This window comes from Vigna unguiculata, chromosome 6, assembly GCF_037176805.1.
Source record: "Vigna unguiculata cultivar grain cowpea cultivar isolate G323 ecotype 2 chromosome 6, ASM3717680v1, whole genome shotgun sequence".
NCBI lineage: Eukaryota > Viridiplantae > Streptophyta > Magnoliopsida > Fabales > Fabaceae > Vigna > Vigna unguiculata.
This window is the reverse complement of record NC_140797.1, coordinates 35,237,016-35,256,679: the sequence shown is the minus strand read 5'-3', so window position 1 is coordinate 35,256,679 and position 19,664 is coordinate 35,237,016. Positions and strand designations below refer to the sequence as shown.

The following is a 19,664-nucleotide window of genomic DNA, read 5'->3' as shown; positions in this document are numbered from 1 at the left end:
CTGTGATGCATTTTGTGCAATAATGTGTTAATCAATGTTTTTTAAATTCGTAGCAGTCAATAGTTGTGGTTTCAAACCCAAGTGGATTAAAGTTGTAGGATTTAATGATGATGACTTGTGTGCATCCAAGTGATGAGTTGTGTTGCATTTTTTGCAATCATGTGTGTTGACTCAATGTTTTTAACTTGCATACTATTTTATGGGTTGATTCTGTTTGGATAAGGTGATTTAATTTGTAAATATTCCTTAGATGTGTGGTTTCATTGGCAACTGGGGAGTACACTTGTTTGATGTATGACTGATGACCTGTGTGCTCATAAGTGATGACCTGTGTTTTATTTTTTGGAACCATGTGGAATGAATCAATTTTGTCATGTTTCATTTGATAGCACTGATTATGGGGTGATTAAATATGGGTAATATGCAGGTGATTAAGTATGGGTAATATGCATTCGTACGTAGTTATCTGTTTGATGTGGTTTCAAACCCAAGTGGAATGTAGCTGTAGGATTTATTCATGATGACTTGTGTGCATCCAAGTGATGAGTTGTGTTGCATTTTTTGCAATCATGTGTGTTGACTCAATGTTTTTAAGTTGCATACTATTTTATGGGTTGATTCTGTTTGGATAAGGTGATTTAATTTGTAAATATTCCTTAGATGTGTGGTTTCATTGGCAACTGGGGAGTACACTTGTTTGATGTATGACTGATGACCTGTGTGCTCATAAGTGATGACCTGTGTTTTATTTTTTGGAACCATGTGGAATGAATCAATATTGTCATGTTTCATTTGATAGCACTGATTATGGGGTGATTAAATATGGGTAATATGCAGGTGATTAAGTATGGGTAATATGCATTCGTACGTAGTTGTCAAAGAGTGCAAACCGAACGGCCTGGGGGACATGCTCATCACTATTAAGGTGATTTCTGATTTAGTGATTTACTTGCACTCCATTATTTAGTTATTACTCACGTGTAAAATGACTCTGCCAGGACCCTACTGATACAGCCAAGGCAAGCCTACACAATAAAGTTCTATCAGATCGTGAGTTTGGTAGTGACATTGGTGTTGGCTCTGTATTACTGTTGAAAGAAGTTAGTGAACTATGAAATAATGTCTCTTGATTACTTTTCCTCTTCTTGTACAATTACTCATTAAACTTTATGAATTTTGATTCAATAGGTTGCTATATTTAGACCTTTTGGGTACCTCAACATCACACTTAGGAACATTGTCAAGGTAAATAACTAATCTTCACACAAATATGTTTTTTTTATTCATACCGTGTCTTTAAGTCACACAATATAACCATTTATAACATTTGTAGGTTTTCAAGTATGACATCACTCATCCTACTGAAGAAGAAGTTCAAACTTCTATGCCTGTGGTGCGACTTAACTATGCTGTGAAACAAAATGTGGAAACTGATGCCCAGCCTAGTAAAAATTCCAGTCCAAACGCAAATGTCAACACAAATTTCGGACCCAATTTGCATCCCAACATGGAGCCTACTAACACGGCTAATGTGGAGGACATACTGCAGATGATGGTTCCTCCATCCACAAATATTCCATGTGTTGAGGTTGGGGAGAGTTCCAAAGTTCAATCTTCTGTTCTGGATAATATATCACTCACCTAAGTCATGAGTCTTTAATGTATTCAATTTTTAGGTTATTTATTTTTAACTTGAGTGTTTTTGATGTTGATTTTAATTTTCATGGCACTGTTGGAATGATCAACTACAACTATGATATTAAACTTATTTTATCACTGTGATATCCATTTCACTGTCAGTTTAACTTAGTATATGATCATCTGTGTACAAATAAGTGTTGACCACCGACAAAGATTTTGCACTCCTTCATAATTTCTGATATATGAAAAAGGTTATAGTATGAAACTCACTTACAATCAATCACACAAATAGAGTAAAATTTAATGTAGGCTACTGCCCATGATGAATCTGTGGGAAAATTGTGCTACAACTGGAATATAACATACATGCCTAACACTGACAATATTAATTGGTTAACAATGAAGTATTAAGTGCTGACCTACAATAAACATTTTGCACACCTTCCAAATTCGTGGTCTCTGATAACATAAATTCTACGAAACTTAACTTTACCAAAGTAGGCGTGTGATAATTGATAATAAGTACTCCATACTTAATGAAATTTAACACCTATATTGCGTTTATGAAAGGTATTAAACAACAACAATACGTGTGGCATAATTCATCCACAACTCCAACATGATATTTTTGTTATCTGTATTCAAATTATATGATGACTCAAGAACAATTAAGTAGTGACCTGCTTCAAAAAATTGGACTTAATCAATCTAACATTTTAAATGTGGATCAATCATATATTAAGTGTTGACCTGTGAACAAAATCTTGCACATAATTAATCACTTCTCATCTGTGTGGTAACCAACATTACTAAATTTTGGACCACATATGTATTCGCTGTTCACCACAGTCAAAATTAAGATGATCAACATTCAACTATCACTTAACATAAACCACTCACAATTCCATAAATCAATGAGTAAGCCAAACAAGAAAATTGTAATCAATCACGACAACAATGTCTAAACATAAAAAAAACCAAATTTATCAATACAAATCCAAAATACAACATCAAATCTATAAATGAACTACTTATTGCGCTTCCTCCTACTAAATGTTGCAAAAGGAGTTCTTATTGCTATACTCTTAACACGCAACCGAGGACCCTCCCTTCGTCGGACATACATGTTGCTTTCTTCAGATTCTTGTGTTTCCTGATTTGGATAATTAACTTCTTCCACATGACCCCTGTCACCAGAATTGCCAAATTCAATGCAGCCAGTGGGGTGGTTCGAATAAGGTGTTTGCGAATGACCAGCACTTGCCTCACCAAAGTCAGAAAAATTCATTTTGCCCTGCTGGTGTTGGCGCTTCTTCTTCCTCTCAATCATCATTGCATTCAAGTCCTCAAGTTCTTTTTGCAATTCCCCTAGCACACTTTCTTGTTGTTCGACAGCTTTAATTAAGTCAACTATTTTATTACCCTTACTTTGACGTCCGTATACCTCAAACCCTTCTTTAACGAAGGGATGGGTCAGCTCTTCTGCAGAGGCAGCAACATCTGCAACAACCTGAAACAATTCACAACAAACTTCAATCAATATAGATCACAGATTTTGGAAAAAAATCAAACAAAATACCCAACCTACAGTGTTATTTGTCAAACTCCTTTTAATTACATTGTCCCCTGCTTTGATTTCCATCCAATGCAAGATTCTGGGAAACTTTGTCGTGCGCTGACAATCCTTTAAATTCGGTATCAAAAAATGGTCAAAAGACCATAACTGCCACAATTATAATCAAAATCAGACATAACTCATAACCAAATATTTTAAACGGATGAAACAACTTCTAATTTAATTTAACATACAGTACCTGTAACAAATAAACACATCCAGCTACGTGGAAGTGTTTGGTACTTTGTTTCTCCTTCAAGAACAATTTAGCTTCACATATACTGCCAACCAAGAACTCATACACCACTCGACCCCAATTAAATTTCCGAATACTACCCAGGTCATCAACAATGTTAAACAAAATAGAAAAAACTGTTCCACTATGATTGGGCAACAAAAACTCAGAAATTGCTAACAAAACATAAAGCTTACCAAAATCCTCTAAACAAAGCACTTTAATATGTTTCAAGATGTAATCATATACCATGTCGATATCAACAACTTGGGAAGCTCCAAATAAATTCCTTGAATCACTATTTAACCCTTCCTGGTTTAAATCAATGTTCTCACCCACCACCCTCAAGCCTAGACCAAGACATACATCTAAATAGGTAAATCCAACAACTTGTGCACCAATGTCAAACCCTCCCAACCTTTCAACCCACCTACTGATTAACGGAGTCAAAAGATTCCTAGATATTTTAACAGACTCTGTCAACTCAACCATCCATCCAAATGGTGTTCCTCGGATAAATGATTTTTGCTCATCTGTTAACTTGTTATTCAAACTACCAATCAATTTGGTCCGACATGAATGCCTAAAACAGATCTGGAATAAAAAAAAATTGTTATGTCATTTTTTACATGACAAATTTGCAAATAAATTGAAGTACAAAATTTATCATACCTTGCGGTCAACATTGAATTTACTTCCTTCACGGAATGAAGCCATATTTATGACATGAATACATAATTTCATCAAACATATAATTTAAAATGAAATCACACTATCCATGATTTAATCACCCCATAATCAGTGCTATCAAATGAAACATGAAAAAATTGATTCATAACACATGGTTCCAAAAAATATAACACAGGTCATCACTTATGAGCACACAGGTCATCAGTCATACATCAAACAAGTGTACTCCAGTTGCCAATGAAATCACACATCTAAGGAATATTAACAAATTAACTCACATTATCCAAACAGAATCAACCAATAAAATAGTATGCAACTTAAAAACATTGAGTCAACACACATGATTGCAAAAAATGCAACACAACTCATCACTTGGATGCACACAAGTCATCATGAATAAATCCTACAACTACATTCCACTTGGGTTTGAAACCACACCAAACAGATAACTACGTACGAATGCATATTACCCATACTTAATCACCTGCATATTACCCATATTTAATCACCCCATAATCAGTGGTATCAAATGAAACATGACAAAATTGATTCATTCCACATGGTTCCAAAAAATAAAACACAGGTCATCACTTATGAGCACACAGGTCATCAGTCATACATCAAACAAGTGTACTCCCCAGTTGCCAATGAAACCACACATCTAAGGAATATTTACAAATTAACTCACATTATCCAAACAGAATCAACCAATAAAATAGTATGCAACTTAAAAACATTGAGTCAACACACATGATTGCAAAAAATGCAACACAACTCATCACTTGGATGCACACAAGTCATCATGAATAAATCCTACAGCTACATTCCACTTGGGTTTGAAACCACATCAAACAGATAACTACGTACGAATGCATATTACCCATACTTAATCACCTGCATATTACCCATATTTAATCACCCCATAATCAGTGCTATCAAATGAAACATGACAAAATTGATTCATTCCACATGGTTCCAAAAAATAAAACACAGGTCATCACTTATGAGCACACAGGTCATCAGTCATACATCAAACAAGTGTACTCCCCAGTTGCCAATGAAACCACACATCTAAGGAATATTTACAAATTAAATCACCTTATCCAAACAGAATCAACCCATAAAATAGTATGCAAGTTAAAAACATTGAGTCAACACACATGATTGCAAAAAATGCAACACAACTCATCACTTGGATGCACACAAGTCATCATGAATAAATCCTACAGCTACATTCCACTTGGGTTTGAAACCACATCAAACAGATAACTACGTACGAATGCATATTACCCATACTTAATCACCTGCATATTACCCATATTTAATCACCCCATAATCAGTGGTATCAAATGAAACATGACAAAATTGATTCATTCCACATGGTTCCAAAAAATAAAACACAGGTCATCACTTATGAGCACACAGGTCATCAGTCATACATCAAACAAGTGTACTCCCCAGTTGCCAATGAAACCACACATCTAAGGAATATTTACAAATTAAATCACCTTATCCAAACAGAATCAACCCATAAAATAGTATGCAAGTTAAAAACATTGAGTCAACACACATGATTGCAAAAAATGCAACACAACTCATCACTTGGATGCACACAAGTCATCATCATTAAATCCTACAACTTTAATCCACTTGGGTTTGAAACCACAACTATTGACTGCTACGAATTTAAAAAACATTGATTAACACATTATTGCACAAAATGCATCACAGGTCATCACTTGTCAGCAAACAGGTCATCACAATTAAATAAGACAGATTTCATCAACCTAGTTACAAAACTAAGGAGTTCATGCATCTATCAAAGCACCAAAATCACAGTAAAGGAAAAATAACACAAACATACCAACCACTGCCTGAATCGAACAACTGAAAGCACCACAAACCCTAACTTCGCAAGCTTCGTCGAGGATTACAGTGTTGTGGTCATTCACCTGTACAAGGTAGATGTTAAATTTGTCTTTAACCAATAACTCACTTGACTATGCTGGCGAAAACCAAAAAAAAATCTCAGTTCCTTAACCAAAAAACCCATAACCACGACTTTGGAAAAAAAATACCACAAACCTGTTGCCGTAGTGGAGAAACCCAGATAAAATAAAACATACCTACGAACTACGAAGCTGAATCCAACAATGGAGACGAAGAAAAATCCTAACATACCTACGAACGTCTTCTCCCTTCGTCTTCTCCCTTCGTCTTCTCTCTTCGTCTTCTCCCTTCGTCTTTTTCGACTCACTACAACACACGTATTCTCCTTTCTTCCTTTCTCCTTTCGACTGGGTTTTCCCTTTCTTTCTTTCTTTTCCCTTTTCTCGTTTTTCACGAACAAGAATCCAACAATGGAGACGAAAAAAAACCGTAAATCTGGCAGGAACGACTTCTCCCTTCGTCTTCTCTCTTCGTCTTCTCCTTTCTTCCTTTCTTCCTTTCTCCTTTCTCCTTTCTTCCTTTCTCCTTTCTTCCTTTCTCCTTTCGAACGGGTATTCCCTTTCTTTCTTTCTTCTCCCGAAATCTCGTTTTTGCTCCCATTCTCCACACGAAACCCTAATTTCCTACCCTTTCAATTAAAACGCGCCCAAACCCACTACTGACCCGATTCTGACCCGCCCAACCCATTATCCGCTACAGGCCACGTCTGGAGAGAATGGGTTCACAAAAATTAATTTTAATTTAAAAAACTATTTCCACATGTGCATGCCACGTCAGGGGGTCACTAAAGGGGTCAAAAAAAGGGGTCAGGGTATCATTTTCCTTTTTTATATTACTTCCATCCATTCTATTGAGAAATGTGTAGAACTTTTCGTTAAAGAGAAAAAGGAAAAGTTTTGACAATCACAATTTCTTTTCGATAAACAAGTATTTGGGAATACTTACTAATGATAAAATATTAAATTAACACAAGTTAAAATAAAAATTGAAATCATTCGATAGAAAATTAATGGAAAGAGTTGTGGGTAGTTACATATAATAAGATGGTTTTCCATATATTATTAATGAAAAAATTACATGAACAACAAAAGGAGTTATCCTCTTGACCAATTTTTAACATGGTTGCATTTGATTAAAGTATGCAGGATGATGAATCATGTTGTTGGGATTCATAGGATTTTGGTTCATCATTTCTCGCATGGGTTGTAGCTCTGGTGGATGAGGCACGTTGACGTGAGGATTGAAGGGTAGTGGTTGCACATCGGAAAACTGTGAACTTGCACCAGAAGAAGATGAATTTTGCATATGAAATGCGTTCTCCATAACCATGTCATGGATGCTTTTCCTCTTCTTTTGGTGTTGTGTTTGAGCTTGACGGATAAAATATTTTTGTGCATGACTGGCAACTTGAATTGCAGTTTTCGTTTGAATGTAAGCTGAGATGTTTTTCCAATCTCCTTTTCCATATTTATGAAGTCCCTCTAGAAACCGCTTATGCTCCGCTTCTGTCCAAGTTATCCTTTTTCTTTTGTTCGACTGAAACGTCAACGACGACAGCGACGGTGACGGCAACGGGAAAGATAACGACGACAGCAACGACGATGACGGCAACGGCAACGCCGATGATGGAAACGGCAACGCTGATGACGGCAACGCCGATGACAACGATGACAGCGATGACGAGGATAATGGCAATGACGGCGACTGCAACATTAAAGGAGTTTCCATAGCAACGACGACAGGTTGGCTCTGCAAGGCTGCCGGAACATGGAAGGTGTGCGACGGCTGACCAATCAAGTCATACCAATCAGCACTCAACTCTTTCCAATAATCCATACTATGCTCTGCCATGGCTCTTTCTTCCTTTTCAACTCACTACACAGATCACTCTCAATGCTTTCTATCTTTTCTTACTTTTCTCTCTCACCCTATATCTTATTTATAGATAAGATAACATGATATATATATATATATATATATATATATATATATATATATATATATATATATATATATATATATATATATATATATATATATATTATTTAAAATATCTTATACGCGTAAAGATGCTTCAGATTATAAATGATATAATTTAAACCAGATATTAATTATATTATGTGTTTATTAAAATTAGATAACTCGATAGTATATATTTAAAAGCCTATTTTTTTCATCAAAATTATGTGTTCTTATTTAAATATTGATAATCAAAAAGTATATAAAAGATACACTTATACTAAATGCCAAAGAAAATAAGTTATAACAATATAGATATGTAACTATAAAATAAAATATATCACCATATCACATTAATAAGATTATGAGTAATAATTCAAAAGTTGATATTGAAAAATCATAAATGATGTACTTTAAACTAGATGGTAATTAAATTAGATAACTATAAGATATTAATAATATTACGTGCTAATAAAAATCAGATAACTAAATATTATTATTATTATTATTAATACTATTAATATTATTGTTATGTATTGTTATTACTATAACATATTATTATCATTATTACTATTATAAATATTACATATTACATATTATTATTATTTTTATTAGAATTATTAGTATTGTAATAATAATTATTATTATAATAATAAGTATTATATATTATTATTATAATATATTATTACTATTATAATTATTATATATTACTATAATTTATTACGATTTATTAGTATTACTATTTATTCATTATAAAAAAAATCTTATTAGTACCGATCTTAGTGAAAAAAAAAATAAAAGTTCATATTGGAGACCATAGATGATATACTTTAAACTAGAAGGTAATTAAATTTGGTAACTCTAAGATATTAATAATAATATTACGTGTTCATAAAAATTAGATAACTAAATAATATTTATTGAAAAAGCCAACTTTTTCTGTCAAAAGTATGTGTTCCTTTTTAAACATTAATAATCAAAAGTATATGAAAGATATCAGTTATACTAAATGTAAAATAACAAATTAAATAATACATTCAAAATCCACTTTTAATTTAATCTATATCCAATAAAATACGATGAATATTAATAATATGATATGATATCCAATTAAATAACTTTAATAATATATATATATATATATATATATATAATATGTATTTATAATAATAATAATAATAATAATAATAATAATATATACTTATATGTTTTTAAGTTAGTTTGTAAGGCCAAATTTTATTTTTCTGTCCTAATGTTTAAGGATTGGTCTTAATTTGTTGGGCCTAAGGGTTGGCTCATAGGGTGCTAAGCCTCCTAAAGATACTAGGTTTTTCAGTCTCATTCTTGCAAACAGTATCTAAAACGCTACCCCTCTTCCTTTCAGAACGTTTTGCTAGGGTTACTCACGGCTCTTGGTCAAGCTAGCTCTAAGCTAGCTCTAAGTTCAGCTCGTCTTCACGTAAGTTAAACTTCAACCCCTACTGATTTCCTTCAAGGTTCTTTTTATTTTTTTTCCCGCTAGAGGTCCACTTTAGTAACCTCGTTCTTGGCGTTTAGGGTTTAGGGTTTAGGGTTTAGGGTTTAGGGTTTAGTATGGGTCAATTTTTGACCCGGCTCACCCAAGTTGAACCCGTGGTGGGCCGGGTTGACCCACAGGTTCTGACCCACTTTGATGACTCTACTTTTAACCAAATTTTATTAAGTTTATTTGACGTTTTGAACACATTTGATTGTAGTATTTTAGTTTGTTTATACTGTTAGACACATATTCACTACAATGTTAGTTGAGAAACACGTAACAAACTTTAAAAAATTTAGTTTAAAAGATTAAATCCACCCATTTCTAAATATAAGGGACTAAATTGGTTCAAGATTTCTTAGAGACTAATTCTAAATTTTACTAAAAGTTGAAAAATCAAAAACATATTTAACACTTTTAAAAAATATGGGTTCAAGAAGAAATTATAAGGGGTGCATGAAGAAATTTTTGACTTTTAAATAGTAAATACTAAATTAAAATATATAATGAAAACAAATTTTAAATCATTCTATACAAAATAATAAAAAGAGTTATGGTTAGTTACATAAAATGAAAATAAAATGGTTTTCTATCAACAAAAAATCTACAAACACAAACAAAATAGTCATCTTCTTGAGCAACTCTTAACATTAGTACATTCTTCTTGTCGGTTGCATTTGATTAAACTGTGTGGGATGCTGAATTATGTTGTTGATGGGATTAACCTGCACGATGACGTTGGTCGTCGGTTGATTAAACTGTGGAGGACGCTGAATTATGTTGTTGGAATTCACGTTTATCATTTGATGTGCTGGTTGCATATGGGAAAACTGTGTATTGTTGTTGAAAGAATGTGTTGGTTGAATCTGGTTAGACTGTGTATGATGTACTGATTGCGGTGGTTGCGGTAGTCGCACTTGTTGTGATTGCATTTGATGTGGTTGAGGTAGTCGTACTTGTTGCGACTGTATTTGATGTAGTTGCGATAGTCGCATTTGATGTGGTTGCGGTAGTCGCACTTGTTGTGATTGCATTTGATGTGGTTGCTGTAGTCGTACTTGTGGTTGCATTTGACATGGTTGCATCTGGATAGACTGTGTAGGACGTATAGATTGCAGTGGTTGCGCTTCTAGTGATTGCATACTGTTAAATTGTGAAATTGCAGGACTTGTTTTAGAAGAAGATGAATTTTGAGCATGAATATTAGTATGATTAGCAGTGTTCTCCAGAACCATGTCGTGAATGCTTTTTCTCCTCCTTTGCTCTTCTGATCTACGTTGACGGATAAAATACTTCTGTGCATGGCTGGCTACTTGAGTTGTATTTTTCGTTTGAATATACGCTGAAATTTTTTTCCAATTTCCTTTTTCATACTTATCAAGTGCTTCTAGAAATCGCCTGTGAAAAATAAACAAATATTGAATGAATATAATGGCATTGCAAAAATAAATCATAAACAAAAAAATATTAACCCTAAAAGCACCTGTGTTCTTCTTCGGTCCAAGTTATTCTTTTTGGTTTCTTGGACTGAACTCGCATGTGGCCGCGTTGTGATGTTTGAGACCACGACGACGTTGAAGGAGCTTCAACGACATCTTGAAGAGAACATCTAATGGAGGAGGTTGTTTCCGACATGGGAGGAACATTTGACGCAGACTGAGTTTGAATTTTAGGCAACACTTTTGAATCCGAAGCACCAAATTCATTATGCCATTCCTCACTCTGCTCCATCATTCTTCTTTCTTACTTTCAACACTTTCTTCCTTTCCAACTCGCTACAGAAATTCTATGAAATTCTATTGATGCTTTCTCTTTTTCACCTTCTTTTCTCTGTCAATTTATATATTTATATATTGTTAATAGTTAAAATAACAATAAGTGATATATATCAACTTATCATAAACATTAATTTATCTGACAACAAATCACCTATCATTTTAATAATATTAGGGTTAAAGCACTAATTAATCTTTTCATTGAGATTATGTGTAACTGATTATTAATGATTCTTGATGATAAATTAGATAAGCATAATTGATATTAATAATGTTATGTGTTCATCAACATTAATAACTATACTCATATGTTTAAAATATAAAAATCAAAAGCATAAATGATATAATTTAGACTAAATACAAGATAAAAAATTAAATAAATGATAGTACATTTAAACACTATAAGAAAATATCTCATTAACAATCAATTTTAGTGACCAAAAATATTGTCAGGTACTATAGTGACCAATTTAGATATCAATTTACAAAATAAAAAATTATTGAGTATTAAAATAGTCACTATTATGAATAAAAAATAATAATTAATGTCTACATTGGTTTTCAAAATTAGTTATCAAGGTTTTGACTACAAAAAAGTGGTCACTAAACATTAGTTATCAAGATTTTTGTTACTAAAGGAATTAGTTTATAAATTAGTCTATAATTAATTAGTAACCAATTATAACTTTCTTTTATAATAGTGATGGTTTCAGTAATCAATAATTTTTTATTTTGTAAATTAGTATTTAGTTTGTTTAAGCAAATAACAATATTTCTTCTTTTGCTAAAATTGGTTGTAAAGGAGGAATTTTCTTGTAGTGAAAATATTATCTTTCAAACTTTATAAAATCATGGCTAGTTGTTAAAAAATTGATAATGGAAATTACAAAAGATATCATTTAAAAATTTATATTTTGTTTCATAATTAATATTTTTATGTCAATGTTGTGACGTAAGTCCTTAAAAATTATAATAATTAGACAAATAAACCCATGGAGTTAAGTAGATATTTTAAGTAAAAGATAAAATAATTAATTATTTATATGATTTAATATATATATATATATATATATATATATATATATATATATATATATTAAGTCATATAACTAATAAATTATTTTATCTTTTACTTAAAATATTTATTTAACTTCATTGGTTTAAAATATATATCTTTTAGAGATAAAATGCTTTATTTAAATTCTTTTCTAAATTATAAGAGAGTTTAATAATTATTTTATTCAAAAAGATTTATTTCATGCAAAAGAAATAAAATATAAGGTTTGGTGAATAATATTTCAATTAAAAATATATTAAATAGATATCGGATTAGTATCATTCTAGTCTGGGTGCTACATATGTCATAATATTAATATTTATGGTATAATAGGTTAAACAAAACTTATGATAGATATTTGATATAAATAAATTTTAGCCAAGTTATATTTTACTGCCTAAATGTTAGTTTTTGGTTTTTATGTTTTAGTACGTTAAGTTTAAAGATCTTAATTTGGCACTTTAGGCTTTTAAAAATGTTTGTATTGATTGTGTTTAACTAGAACATTAAATTGGTTCTAAGAACATTAAAAATATTTGGTATTATGTAGTGTACATTTGGCATAAATAGTCAATGTAGATTCTAATATACTAATTATCGATAAAATTTCAATGAAAATTAAATATGATTAAAATTTTAGAATTTGTGCGAATGATATTAAATATATGAAAACTTGTAAATATGTATTGTACTATATGAGATCAGACTTGCCAATACATCTCTAATATAAATTAAAAACCAATTAAAATTAAATAAACAACATATTTGTATATAAATTTTTTTCTTTATTTATTTTTTAGTTTTTCTTATTTTATTTAAAATTTAATTATTTTTTAATATTATTTATTTTCTAATTTTATTTATTTTTTGATACAGTGCATAATAACAAAATTAAAAAGAAACAAATAAAAAAATACATATATAAAAATATGTATTCTTTAGTTTTTTTTGAATAATATATTAAAACAAATAAAAAAATAAAAGAAAAAAAATAAAAGAAAAATATATGTAAATATATACCAGATCCCAAAATTTAAGAAATATAATATATATATATATATATATATATATATATATATATATATATATATATTCTTTAATGTTATTTAATTGTTAGATAAGTGTTAATGTTAATTTTAATTTTATTTATTTCTCTTAATAAATTATATATAAAGTAAATTAAAAAAATAATATATATATATATGAATATAATTTTAAATATATTGTATTCCAATATATAAATATAAATATATATATATATATATATATTTTAAAATTCAATAATTATTTAAATCAGATTTTAAAATCTGATAATTTTAAAAGGAATTACCTCCATTATTTGATGTATCGGTTACACTGGTTAAACTGCCTATGATGTATTGCTTTTATTCAATTACGTTGTGGATGATGATTTATTGTAGTTTAAGATAAATTTACATTGAAATTATTGTAGTATGACAAATGATTTAGAGGAAAACTCCAAGGTAAATTTATATCATCTGCATTGATGTTGGACTTAAAAACTAAAAATAAAAGACATAAAAGACAATTATTTATGATAGTAAATGCTCTTGCAATGGTTACCATATAGTTATCATCATAGAGACGATAACTTTTACGATATCTTACTACAGGATACTTAATAAATGCACTCATAGTTTTAATGTACGACATAACGTAAATATTTTGCAATCAATTGTGTAATTGTCCATATATTGTTCATTATTATTACAAAAGTTTACATGCAGAAAAAAAAAATAGTTATTCTCTTCGCCAACCCTTAACATTTAATCTCTCTGGGGTACGTAGGGTTTCATCTGATTAAACTGTGGATGATGATTCATGTTGTTGCTCTGATTTGGTTGCATCATCTCTAATGTTGATTCTTGATTTAGCTGTGCTGGATGAGGCATTTGCATGTTGACGTGATGAGGGTGCAGGCGGAGTTTCGATCAAATACACCAAATCAGTATCAAACCAAGACAACCGTTCCGAAACCTCAGCAATTAACTCATTTTCAATCTGCTTAACCATTGTTCTTTCTTCTTTCAACACTTTTTTTTCTTTCCAATTCACTACAGAAATTTCCTCCATGCTATTTATAGATACGATAACACTTATCTAACAAGAAAATAAAATATATTAGGATATGTAAATAAGATTATGTGTATTTAAAATCTAATATGTTAAAGTAGATGAAAAATTTAATAACTATAAGATCTAATAACACTATATGCTCATTGAATTAGATAACTAGAGAATATATATTTAAAATTCTACTTTTTCATCAAAAATTATATATATGTGTTTTTCTTAAATATTATTAATAAAAAAGTAAAAATATATCTTTCATACTAAATGCAAGATTACAAATTATAATGATACTTAAAATTAGATAACGATCATGAATGAATTAGATTTTTTTAAAATCTAATATAGATTTAATCTATATTCAATAAAAAAAATTGAATACTATAATAATATGATATAATTAATATTTAAATTGTTTTGTAGTTTCCATGCAATAATAATTTATTATAGAAAATTATTATAAGATCTTAAGATTTACACACATGAATCATAATAGGATACTAACCTTGATCCGTGAGAGATCCAATAAGAATGCGTTCTTCAATCTTTGTTCTTCAACTTCCTTTCTCTAATCTATCTTTCTGTCTTTGTTTCTCCTCTCACACTCTCTTCCTTAATGACTTATTGTGAGATAAACCTTATGGCAAGAGACAGAACCTTGATCCAGTTATAAGCTAACATCCATCAAGTTGGACTGAGCTTTATTTTATCTTTATTTTATTTTATTATGACTTCTCATAATAACCAATAGGTCCTTATATTTTATTAAATCACAATTGGATCCATCATAATATTTTAAATGAGTCACGTAATAGAATTAATTTGTCAATTAATTCTAACATATATTCTTCCACTTGACTTATATGATGTCATAACATTATGTGATTTAATACATAAACTAAACATAATGCACATTTAAGGACCTTACATAAATTGGTTTAATCATTATTCACAATCAAAGATACAAAAATAATAAGAGTCATGACGGTCACACATTATTCACTCGACATGATCCCTTCCATGTACTACTGTATCAACCCTTTCTCCTTCATATGATTTTAGGATGAGAAATTCATAATGAGTTCAAACATAATGTCATTTTTTCAATAACAATAATATAACATAATTTGTTTTACTCATCATAATTTGCATGCATAAACATAAAGCACAAAACACAACTTTCAAAAACTTATACATTAAAGAGCTTAGAGTGTCACATAAAAATTAATAACATTAACATTCATCATTTAACATTTAACATTCATTAGTAGACATAATGCCCATATTCTTTACATGACAAGCATACAACTTGGGTGGTAACCTTTTTTGTCAAAGGGTCAACAATAATAAGATCTGTGCTAATATGTTCTATTGACACTCTACGTTTTTGAACTTATTCTTTAGCGGCAAAGTATTTCAACTCCATATGCTTAGCACCTTTGGAATACTTGTCGTTCTTATAAAAAAAGACTATTGTGGAATTATCACAATAAATTTTCACCAGCTATGAGATATTTTCGACTACTCCAAGTCTTGAAATAAAATTCCACAACCAATTAGCTTGAATTGTGGCCTCAAAGCATGCCACAAATTCAACATCCATGGTGGATGCAGCAATGACAAACTACTTTCACTTTTCCATGAAATCGCTCCTCCAGCTAAAAGATACACATAACCAAATATAGACTTTCTTGTATCCATACAACTGGCAAAATCTAAATCTGTATAACCTATGACCTCAAGATGATCAGATTTTCTATAAGTAAGCATGTGATTTTTTGTTCCTTGTAGGTATATTAAAACTTTCTTTGCAACTTTTCAATGCTCCAGTCCTGGATTACTCTGGTATCTACAAAGACATCAACTGCAAAACTAATATCTGACCTCGTACATGTTTGAGCATACATCAAACTCCCAACACTAGATGCATAAGGGATATCTTCCATTTATTTCCGTTCCAAATCATTCTTTGGACATTGTATAAGACTAAACTTGTCTCCTTTCTGTATTAGAACGAGAGATGCTAAACTTTTATCCATTATGAATATCTAAAACTTTATTAATATATGCATTCTGAGACAAACTTTATTTTATAATAATACACCAAAATAATATTACACCAATCATGTTATATATTACAATAAACCTTCAAATAAAAAACAAAGTTTATTATCAACCACAACTAATTCTATTTAAGATACACATCGCATTCATAATTATTTTGGCATAAATGGCAAATGTCCTTGATGTACTTACTGTGAAGCCCACTTTCTATGTTTTTTTTAAGTTTTGGGCCCAGTTTTGTAAAAGGCCTTAGGTCAGCCCATTTGTTTTCACTTAAGAAATCCCTTCAACTTTTCCACTTAGCACTTTACTCTTTTTCTCATGCATCCAAAATAATTCCAACTCTTTCATCTCCTTAGCAGAAGTTGAGCTGGGAACCTTGGAAAACCCTTCTCCGAGCTAACCGAAGTGTTCGTCCCTCCATGTAAGTCGAACTCAAATTCATTTTTGTTCCTTTTCTTTTCAGTTCCAAAGTTTGGCAGTGCATTTTGTGGTCTAGGAATTGACTATGTCTTCCGTGTTCTTGTTTGCAAACTCCTTAAGCTGTAGATGAGCGGTATTGCTTTACTGTTGGGGCTTGTGTGTGGTAGGGTGAAACCCATTGGCAATGGTTCTGTAGAGCAGTAGAGGTCATCACAAGTACAAGCAACTAGTGAATCCAGTCTCACTACATGTATCTAGATAACTGAGTTAGAGGGTCTTAAATTGTTTGTTGTCACATGCTTTGTGTGTTTACTGATCTGCCAACTTATAACCTGTTTGCATATGTGTATATCAAAATTATTTTTTTCTAGCTTACCCTTTCTTTCTGTGTATGTTTCTTGTTTGGTTTTCCTTTTTGTAATGATCACCAATGTTGGTGTGAGCAGATGTGGAGACTCTTGGTGACCGTAAGGATGGTGGAGATGCAGCTATTTAGACTAGGCTTAAGTGTATTTTGCTAGACTGTTTTGCTTTATGAAACATGTTTATGGCATTGTTATGTGCCTATGGTACTTTTGTCTGAATAACTTTAAAAGGTTAATTTTGATATAATTTTGTTATTATAATTATTATTTTGTTTATCATTAATTTTAATATAATTTTGCTCTATTTTATTATAATTTTGTGATACTTTATTTATTATAATTATCTATTAAATGGGATGTCACACTTACATAAAGAATATATTGCATTGCACGCAATCCCCCAATAACCGTCGAAACAAAAATAAAAGCAGGACATTAACGGTGAAGAATAACAAACATAAGATTCATGATAGAAATTGATGACAACACTCATTACAAGTAAATGTGTCATTAACAACCAATTTTAGTGATCAAAAGTTGTTAGTCACTATATTTACCAATTTGTAAAACAAAACATTATTAGTTACTAAAATAGTTACTATTATTATTAAAAAGGTTAAATAATTCCATTGGTCCCCATTTTCATAGGAAAATCTCAAATATGTTCTCTTCTTCTTTTTTATTTTTGTCTCAATTAGGTCCTTATTTTAAAAATTTGTTGCAATTAGGTTCTTTCGTTAGTACTAGTCGCGTCAACTATGTGTCACGTGTCAGCATGTGATTTCTTTTATTTTTTTAATCATTTTTTATAATTTTTTTTTTATTTTTAAAAATAATATTTTTTATTTTTTTATTTTTAAAAAATAATAAAAATGGTCATGGGTCAAGCTGACATTGTGTCACGTGACAGAGGCAGTGTGATGTGGCAGTGACAGTGTCATGTATTTGTTATTTTGTCTCAATTTGATCCCAATTTTTTTAAAACTGAAGTTTTTTCATCCCAATTCAAATTGAGACAAAATTTAACCTTCATATAAATGACACAATGATATTTTTAATCAAATTAAAATTTTATTTTACATTTAACGTTATTTAAATATTGTTTCGAATATTTATATATCAATAATTTATAGGCAAATGTTAGAGTTGGTTTAAAAATAATAACTTTATAAATTGAATTGTAAAATTTTAAATAAATATATTTATTTTAAATTGTTATAAAATTGTTATAAAATTATTTTAAAATTTTATATTTGAATTTATAAAATTGTTATTTTTAAAACAAATCTAACATTTATCTATAAATTATAGATATATAAATATTTAAAACAAAATTTAAATAAAGTTCAATACAAAATATACATTTAAATAAACATAATTTTTTTAAAAATATCAATTATAATAAAAATACCATTGTAAGATTTATGTAAAAATTAAATTTTGTATAGGGATTTGATTAATTCAGTTTTAAAAAAAATTTAGGACCAAATTGAGACAAAATAACAAATATAGATACTACATTGAAACTTTTCATATTCAATAGTGACACATGACACTTTATTGTCATATCACACTATCTCTGTCATGTGACATAATATGAGCTTGACACGTGACAAAATTTATTTTATTTGTAAAATAATTAAAAAAATCAAAAAAATTACATGTTGACACGTGATACATAATTAACATTAATGAAAAGAATTTAATTACAATACATTTTTCAAAATAGAGACATAATTAAGAAGAAAAAAAAAACCTACTTGAAATTTTTCAATAAAAAGGATCAATAGAAATGTTATTAGAAAGTAATATGTTGGGAAGTGCGCGAACTCAAATCCTACATTAAGAATATTTGTAACATATGAATTAAAGTCTCAGATTTGTCTGCCATTCAAATTTAATTACCCAGCAAACACTTTACCACATTAAGTACATAACCATTTTTTAATTAATTTTTTTTTTCACACGGATTAACTTTATAATCACTATGTGGTTAGCATTTGGTTTTATCGCAAGCACTCTGCATTATGCAGGTAACCTTGTTTGAAACAATTCCATCGCGGCTAAGCCCAAATTTGACAAAAGGGTCCATGTATTGTTTTATGTAACAGGACAAAAAAAATCAATGTTTTTCTTTGTTTATGTAACAGGCTAACTTTCTTGATTTATTAATAATGTCAAAGTGGGAAGCTTCAAATTTCATAGGGAAATTACCCATTCGTGTCTTTGCAAGGTCGTTAGCCGTTGGCACTTGCAGTTGCTTCGAACAGCATGTCATGT

At 30.2% G+C, this 19,664-nt stretch overlaps 2 protein-coding genes across 2 annotated transcripts; one reads left to right on the top strand and one right to left on the bottom strand.

The window, feature by feature from the left end:
* The first annotated feature begins 845 nt into the window (after positions 1-845).
* Positions 846-1,835, top strand: LOC146885834 (uncharacterized). The gene is made up of 4 exons (XM_085674382.1): positions 846-925; positions 999-1,100; positions 1,189-1,245; positions 1,334-1,835. Exons 1-4 carry the CDS (start codon positions 848-850, stop codon positions 1,643-1,645), a joined length of 549 nt encoding a protein of 182 aa, XP_085530508.1. The 5' UTR covers positions 846-847; the 3' UTR covers positions 1,646-1,835.
* Positions 1,836-7,183: 5,348 nt separating this feature from the next.
* On the bottom strand, positions 7,184-8,007 carry LOC114188497 (uncharacterized). The gene has a single exon (XM_028077068.2). The coding sequence runs from the start codon at positions 7,980-7,982 to the stop codon at positions 7,245-7,247; it is 738 nt and encodes a 245-aa protein (XP_027932869.2). The 5' UTR covers positions 7,983-8,007; the 3' UTR covers positions 7,184-7,244.
* Between the last annotated feature and the right edge of the window lie 11,657 nt (positions 8,008-19,664).

Excerpts from the sequence above, each read along its gene's own strand:
- LOC146885834 (XM_085674382.1), top strand. The coding sequence starts at position 848 with ATGGGTAATATGCATTCGTACGTAGTTGTCAAAGAGTGCAAACCGAAC. Across the intron at positions 1,101-1,188 it reads CTGTATTACTGTTGAAAGAA|GTTGCTATATTTAGACCTTT; the intron begins GTTAGTGAACTA and ends TTGATTCAATAG. Across the intron at positions 1,246-1,333 it reads CACTTAGGAACATTGTCAAG|GTTTTCAAGTATGACATCAC; the intron begins GTAAATAACTAA and ends TAACATTTGTAG.
- LOC114188497 (XM_028077068.2), bottom strand. The coding sequence starts at position 7,982 with ATGGCAGAGCATAGTATGGATTATTGGAAAGAGTTGAGTGCTGATTGG.